Here is an 8,304-nt window from a genome sequence, read left to right as displayed (position 1 = left end):
GTAATAAGCCTTTCATCTTTCCAGCTGGAATTCATCAGGGAAAAGAGGTTACCTCCTAGACTTAGTAGGTTTGGTCATGCATATAGGGCGAGGGGTCGTGAACTATCTTCAGCAGTGGATACGTACTCTCCCAGAGCAATTTTGGTGTCATGAGCTGCCCATTCGAAGGCGTCCATGGAATCCATCTGCAGGGAAGTATCATGGTCACTCCAGGATACCTTTTCAAGTGGTACGGAGTAGATCCGGGGCCTTGCCATTAGTGGACTGCGGAGTAAGGACTGTTCCGTCTTCTGTCCCATTCTAATTAAAAAATGATTCAACAAGTAGAACCCACCCTGTCAGCTAGTTATTTATCACTAGTCTAGTATGCTGCCATAGTGGCTTCAGGAAAACAGAAAATTGTATCAAATATTTACCGTAATTTTCCTTTCCTTTGACTTCAAACCATGGCAGCATATGGACCCACCCTTGTATGTTGCGGTATGTAGCTAATTACAAAGAATAGGGTTGGACCTAACTAGGCTTTTAATTTATGCTATTTACTGGTCCTGAGGGAGAGGAAGAGAGGCGGAGCCTATCACTAGTATGCTGCCATGGTTTGGCGTCAGGAAAGGAAAATTACGGTAAGTATTTGATACAATTTTCCATTTTAAAAATGGAAAGAATATCTGTCAGGCTGGTGACAAGTCAGGACAGGAAGTGATGGAAAATCTCTCCAGTGAGGACAAAGGCTGCAAATCACACTTTTGTTTTCAGTAAAATTGGTAGGGAATAGAAATATTATCATTGACTATGCTTTCCTGTTCTAGTGATAACCAATCTTCCCTTTTCCCTGAGACTAGAATGCAAAAAAAAAAAAAAAACGGACGATCATTCGTCTGATATTCTCATTGTGTATACCAGGCTTAGGACTTTTGTTGACCTTGGATCTATACATTTAGGTTTTTTAAAGAAACGCTCACTTTTCCATATGATGTTTTGTCACCTCTTGTCCTTACATCTTGTTCCTAATCTATACCCCCCTAGATCAGTGGTCTCTAAACTGCGGCCTAAGAGCCGGATGTCGTCATTTGCTAGCCTTTATCTGGGCCTTGGGGCACTTTTTCTCCCACTGACACCAATGATGGGGCACTGTTCCTCCCACTGACACCAACAGTGGGGCATAATTCCTCCCACTAGCACCAATGATGGGGCACTATTTTTCCTCCTACTGACCACCAACTCTCAGGCCATGTTTATTTTCTCTGATGCTGGGCCCAGGGCATTTTCTACCCCCACTGACCACAACTCACGCTCCACCCCCCTTAGAGTCTGAAGAACAATAAATTGGCTCTTTGTTTGAAAAGTTTGGAGACCCCTGCTGTAGATTATAAACTCAAAAAGACAAATCTCTCTTTTCTTATCATCATTGCGGTTTATTTTATGATTGTGTGTAATTGACAATGAAACATTTACAATATAACATATCTGTTCTATCCATGCTGCTTATATGTATTACTCTATATAGTACAACAGAAGATGATGAGACAATATATCTCCCGGCGATCGTGTCATGGAGCCTCAGCACGGAGGAAGAGGCTATGTAAAAAAAGGCATTTCCCCATTCTGCCTTGTCATGACAAAGATCACTGCTCCCTGTCATCGGGAGCTGTGATCGCTGTCACGTGACTTGAAGCCCCCCCCTCACAGTTAGAATCACTCACTAGGACACACTTAAGGCCTTCATCGCCCCCTAGTGGTTAACCCCTTCACTGCCAGTGTCATTTACACAGTAATCAGTGCATTTTTATAGCACTGATCGCTGTATAAATGACAATGGTCCCAAAATAGTGTCAAAAGTGTCCGATGTGTCCGCCATATTGTCACAGTCTCGATAAAAATTGCAGATTGCCGCCATTACTAATAAAAAAAAAAGAAAAAGAAAAATGCCATAAACCTATCCCCTATTTTGTAGACACTATAACTTTTGCGCTAACCAATCAATATACGCTTATCGCGATTTTTTTTTTTTTTTTTTTTACCAAAAATATGTAGAAGAATACATATCGGCCTAAACTGAGGAAAAATGTTTATTTTATATATATATATATATATATATATTTGGGGAATATTTATTATAGCAAAAAGTAAAAAATAATGCTTTTTTTAAAAATTGTCGCTCTTTTTTTGTTTATAGCGCAAAAAATAAAAAACGCAGAGGTGATCAAGTAATACCAAAAGAAAGCTCTAGTTCTGGGAAAAAAAGGACATCAATTTTGTTTGGGCGTAACGTCGCACGACCGAGCAATTGTCAGTTAAAGCGACACAGTGCCCAAAAAATGCTCTGGTCAGAAAGGGGATAAAATCTTCCGGGGCTGAAGCGGTTAAAGCTGAAATCTATCTATCTAATCATAAATGGTATTTATTAGGACATTATTAGAAGTATGTTTTTAAATGCAAGCAAAGGTAAAGATGAAGTAAACTTCCATCTTTTGCTTTTACCTATAGGTAAACCTATAATAATGCTTATCTATAGATAGTGCAAACATCTCCTAAATGTGTACCGTTTACTGTACATGCAGTCAGTGACATCATCCGTGCCGTTCCTTCAGAGCCCTGTGCCGTGACTGGCGGCTCCCGCACGCATGCGCTGGAGTGACGTCATCGCGGCTCCCACCAGTCCCAGGGCCGGAGTCCGCGAACCCGGAAGCAAGACGGGTGAAGATGGAAGCTGTCTCCAGCGATGACATCACATTGCTGCAAGGCTTCGTTTTTAGGTAAGTTTCACATAATGGCCGCAAGTGCTGATCTGTGTATTTTAATGCCGTGTACACATGACCGGACTTTCCGGCAGAAAAGGTCAGACGGAATCATTTCGTCAGACATTCTGATCATGTGTGGGCTTCATCTGACTTTTTCTTTCTAAAATTCTGACGGACCTAGAAATAGAACATGTTTCAAATCTTTCCGACTGACTCAGTTCCTATCGGGAAAACCGTTTGTCTGTATGCTAGTCCGACGGACCAAAAAGGACGCAAGGGCAGCTATTGGCTACTGGCTATTGAACTTCCTTTTTCTAGTCCCGTCGTACGTCATCGCATTCTAAACGAACAGACTTTGGTGTAATCGTGTGTAGGCAAGTCCGTTTCAGCGGAACTCAGTGAGAACTCCGTTGGAAAGACCGTCAGAGTCTACTCTGACGGAAAGTCCGGTCGTGTGTACGCGGCATAACAGGGCGGGTAGATTCCCCGCTGTCATAATAAAAAAAGACAATGGGAGAAATTCCGGCATCCACAATGCTTCTGTTGCAAGTTTTTTCTTTCAACCCACTGGTCGAATGAAAAATAAAAAACTCAGCGTGTATACCCTGCTTTACTTTATTGCCATCAAAAACATCTAATGGAGGAGAGCACATTATTCTTGATGTTCTAAGCTACAGTTATGTACTTTCCTTATTAAATAGTGTGCCATGCTAAAAAAACAACAATATCTAATAGTTCAATAATAAATAATTCTCTCTCTAAAAAATAAAATAAAATAATGTATAATCACTGACTAAAAAATAAATCAAGAAATAAGCAATAATAGTGGCAAAAAGCTCTGTATAATAAAGTGTAAAAGATGCTTATAACAGTCAAGTATCACATCTTTATCATAAGTGAATAATTGTGCATTCATCATTGTCCATATCAACAATCCGTTCCATATATAAAGTGATCGGTGTAATGATCTTCAACTCGAATATCCTCCTATATGTGATCCATCAAGAGAAATGTGTATCACTTCAAGATAAATGACGCTCACAGCCACCCTGTGAAATCCAGATGACCTAAACAGAAAAAAAGACAATTTCATGTTATCCCAAATCATCAGGATGGGATATATTTCCAAGATAGCTTCACTTCTTCAAATCTCCTTACCATACTCTGGGTTATCAAAAACAAGAGAGAGAGAGAGAGAGAAAGATGGCAATAGTGCAATATGTTTTGTTTATAATACCCAATTTTTGTATCTTTTTAAGTGTTTGTGTGCACTAAAATGTGAGCGATCACACGTTCAACTTACATTTAATGGTGCCACCCCAGCATTAAACGTTGTTTGGTACGGATATGAAGACTTCAGGTGTTGATATGATGACATCTGTGGCCTCAGGACCATACTTCCTCCTGATTCTTGCATAGTTAGCTCGGATGTTTATCTTGTCTCTGCATGCTAAAAGACAAAACATAATGCAATTTAATTTTATCAATATTTCACACACACAGAGATTTATACACACCGCAAGTCAAACACTTTTTTTTTTTGTACGGCTGTGAGGTTCACACTTTCATTTTCTGCATGCCGTGTTTGCGCAGGCACAGCAGCCTATTCATTTGCAAGGGCTGCCGCACTTACGGGAAAATGCAGGGAAAAGGTCCCTACATCTTTTCAAATTCTCAGCCGCACTGAAACTGCATGGTGCTTTTGCATGATTTTGCACCATGCAGTTTAATGCACCCCAAAAATATGCTGTGTTTCCATTAAGAATGAATGGCACCCCCATGTGTCTGCAAAAGAGCAACACGCTTCACGGAAATGCGCAACACGCAACACGGAAATGCATGTGAGTTACACACAGTCCAGCACCCCCAACCACCTGCAACAGTGTGAACTAGCCTTTAGACATTGATAAATAGAAGATACATTGGGGGGGTTTACTAAAACCAAAGCACTCAGAATCTGCCGCAGTTGTGCATGGTAGCCCATCAGCTTCTAACTTCAGCTTGTTCAATTAAGCTTTGACAAAATAAACCTGGAAGTTCATTGGTTTCTTTGCAGAGCTGTGCCAGGTTTTGCATGCTCCAGTTTTAGTAAATCAACCTCATTGAGTGTAATGGAACTGCCTAAGGATACTGTGGGGTGGGATTATCTGAAATAAGGGTGGACTAAAGCTGGCTTTACACCAGTAGATTTTTGTACTAACATTCTTTATACACTTGATGACTGGATGAGTGTCATTCAAAAGTACTGCAAAATCTCCTTTGAATTCAACATTCGATTTTGGAATGAATGTAATTTCTCAAATGAAAACCATATTCACCGTTCACTGAAATTTGTTTGTTCGAGAACATTTTTCCATCCTGCTCCTTTGAAATGTCTCATTACAGTAGTTAAAGATAAATACCAATAAACGCCATTAGATAATCGAATGAACGTTCTATGTGTATGGCTTAAGGAGGCACTTGTGTTTTCATGTAACACACCTTTCTAATGCATGAGATCCATAGAAAGTACAGGCCGGCAACTCAACAGCTTCTCCATAGAAAATATTTATTGAAGCATTACAGCAATAACATCATCCAAAAACTGACGCGTTTCGGCCTTAGGCCTTCATCAAAAGCATCTGATGAAGGCCTAAGGCCAAAACGCGTCAGAATTAGGATGATGTTATTACTGCAATGCTTAAATAAATATTTTCTATGGAGAAGCTGTCAAGTTGCCGGCCTGTACTTTCTATGGATCTTTTGTGAGCTTAATTAGCAAGAGCACCGACTACTCTACACGCCAACTATACTATATAGCGGTAGAGCTTGGGTGAGTTTTTCTCTTTCTAATGCATTGTATTGTATGCATTTTACATGTGCGGATGCAAGATTTTATGTACTATGTTTTTTCTTTATTTTTTACTTTTCTTTGCACAACTATTCATCCTTACATGCCTGGAAACAAATGTTGGGGCTTGTATGGACTTGCAGTGGCGCACGATAAAAACCCCCGGTTGAACCAGTTTAGAGGGTAGTGATAAATGGGAAGTACTCGGAATGGTCCAATGTGTAAGTGGGGTCCCATAGGGTTCTGTCCTTGGACCAATCCTATTTAATTTATTTCTAAATGATCTGGAGGATGGGATAAACAATTCAATCTCAGTATTTGCGGATGATACAAAGCTAAGCCGGGCAATAGCTTCTCCGCAGGATGTGGAATCCTTGCAAGAAGGTCTGAACAAATTAATTGGGTGGGCAACTACATGGCAAATGAGGTTTAATGTAGAAAAATGTAAAATAATGCATTTGGGTGGCAAAAATATGAATGCAATCTACTCACTAGGGGGAAAACCTCTGGGGGAATCTAGGATGGAAAAGGACCTGGGGGTCCTAGTAGATGATGCCAAGCTCCTGCAAGCAAAGCAAACAGATTATTGGCATGCATTAAAAAGGGGATCAACTCCAGAGATAGAACGATAATGCTCCCACTCTACAAGACTCTGGTCCGGTTGCACCTGGAGTATGCTGTCCAATTCTGGGCACCAGTCCTCAGGAAGGATGTGCTGGAAATAGAGCGAGTACAAAGAAGGGCAACAAAGCTAATAAAGATACTGGAGGATATTAGTTATGAGAAAAGGTTACAAGCACTGAACTTCTCTCTGGAAAAGAGACGCTTGAGAGGGGATATGATTTCAATGTACAAATACCGTACTGGTGACCCCACAATAGGGATAAAAAATTTCTGCAAAAGGGCATTTAAAAAGACTTGCGGCCATTCTCTAAAATTAGAGGAAAAGGGATTAAACCGAAAACTGCGTAAAGGGTTCTTTACGGTAAAAGCTGTAAGAATGTGGAATTCCTTTCCACAAGCAGTGGTTTCAGCAGGGATCGTCAATCATTTCAAAAAACTATTAGATAGGCACCTAAATAACCAAACCATACAGGGATATACAATGTACTTGTATCCTTTTTCAACCTTACCAACTATGTAAGTATGTAACCATGTTTTTAGCAATCCCTAACCACCCTCCTCTAAGCTGTAAAGGCAGAAGACAGGGGTGTTTACATGCCACAGTTGTGATGCTTTGCTTCATGCCTGCAGCACAAACTCACTGAATGCAGTCCATTAAATGAATGGGGATGTGCTGTAAACACTCTGCAACTGTGTGCTCCGGAAGATGTCTGGTGTGACGAAATGTATAGGGCGGAGCCTGCTGTGATGTCATCGTGTAACTGGAGGTCCACTGGAAGCCATTTTTCTTTTACCAAATGGAGAGTGTGATTACAAGCATTTAAAAAAAAGAGTGTTATACTGTGTTAAACAAAAGATATTTTTAACTAATTTACACTATGTGGAACTTTCTGCTTTTATACCTTGTATGAATCATATGGATGTGTAATTAAGATTACTGTAACAGTTAATTGGTGACGATTGGAGTATACTTAATCTTTTGAGGACTTCACAAGAGGAGATTTCTATGGTATTATTGTATTGATTTGCATTTTTGACCTTTCTTTAATTAGAAGGCCCCAGCTATCTAGTAAGCCTTCATGTTGTTACCTGGTGGAGGCTCTTCCAGTTCTCTTCAGGATACTTTTATTCCTAGTTTTTCACATTGGTGGATGTGGTCATTTCTCCTCACTTCTTTTTTGAACATTCTTGCTTATGACTTTTTTTTTTATGGACTTTTCAATTGTGTTTTGCTCAATATATGAGCATTATATACTTTATGAGGGGTTAATTTTGTTTTGATTGAATTACTAATCAGTCACATTATTTATACTTTTATGTTATTGGAATTAGCGCAGAATGATTTTTTGCAATATTGTCTTCCTCTGTTATTTAAGTGGTTTATAAACATTAATTTTTTTTTTAGCTACAAATGTTTATGATATAGGAAGAAATCAAAATGTGGAATCCAATTTCTCTGCTGCCCTGCTGTAGTCCATATCTATTCTAATAAAAAAAAAAGTATCTCTTAAAGCTGAACTCTAGGCATATATAAAAGCCAATTCGTTGGGGCGCAGTATAAGCAGCATGGAAAAAGCAGAGTGACAGAGAGATAAGCTAATCAGCCTGTTGCTTCTCCTTCAGTGTGGGGAGGAGACCTGTAAGTGTTAGTGAATTGCAGCAAATTAAAATCATGTCTCCTTCCCTGACAGAATGGGCTGTACTGTGTGGAAAAGCTGTGAAAATCGCAGAACTCAAATTGTACGGTTGGCAACTACAGAGTCTAATACAACTGAATTATCTGTTTAGAATTTATATTATAGTGGACTGGAAGCCAACCAGAAAGTCTTACTTTTTTTGGTTAAAAATGGCTCTCCTGCAGATGCACACAAGATCATGTCCTTCTTAATGTCATCCCAAGACGTCACCAATTCGCCATTCTCATTATATAGTACTGCTGCCGGCAAATGCAGCATACTTAGCTTTAAAGTGCAGTCCTCCAGTAACTAGAGTGCAACAAAGAAAAACATTGCATTAACCTCTACCATTTCACCCTTGCAAATTACTCAAACTTCAAAACACTTCACTTTGTGCCTGGGCTGGTGCACTTTACTTCCAATCCATAAATCA

The 8,304-nt window shown here is 39.7% G+C and overlaps 1 protein-coding gene across 1 annotated transcript in view; it reads right to left on the bottom strand.

Annotated features, from left to right (window-relative positions):
- Nucleotides 1–1,406: 1,406 nt before the first annotated feature.
- Nucleotides 1,407–8,304, bottom strand: part of DCDC1 (doublecortin domain containing 1) — a 690,767-nt gene continuing 683,869 nt past the window's right edge. The window contains exons 38-40 of the mRNA XM_073604506.1: nucleotides 8,027–8,180; nucleotides 4,045–4,191; nucleotides 1,407–3,808 (exon numbers count right to left, since the gene is read on the bottom strand). Of these exons, the coding sequence (XP_073460607.1) occupies nucleotides 4,067–4,191; nucleotides 8,027–8,180 (279 nt within the window). The 3' untranslated portion in view covers nucleotides 1,407–3,808; nucleotides 4,045–4,066. The remainder of the gene's footprint in view (nucleotides 3,809–4,044; nucleotides 4,192–8,026; nucleotides 8,181–8,304) is intronic.

The sequence above is a fragment of the Aquarana catesbeiana genome, linkage group LG11, assembly GCF_042186555.1.
Source record: "Aquarana catesbeiana isolate 2022-GZ linkage group LG11, ASM4218655v1, whole genome shotgun sequence".
Taxonomy (NCBI): Eukaryota; Metazoa; Chordata; class Amphibia; order Anura; family Ranidae; genus Aquarana; species Aquarana catesbeiana.
Note: the sequence above shows the minus strand (reverse complement) of the source record. Positions and strands in the feature narration are given on the sequence as shown.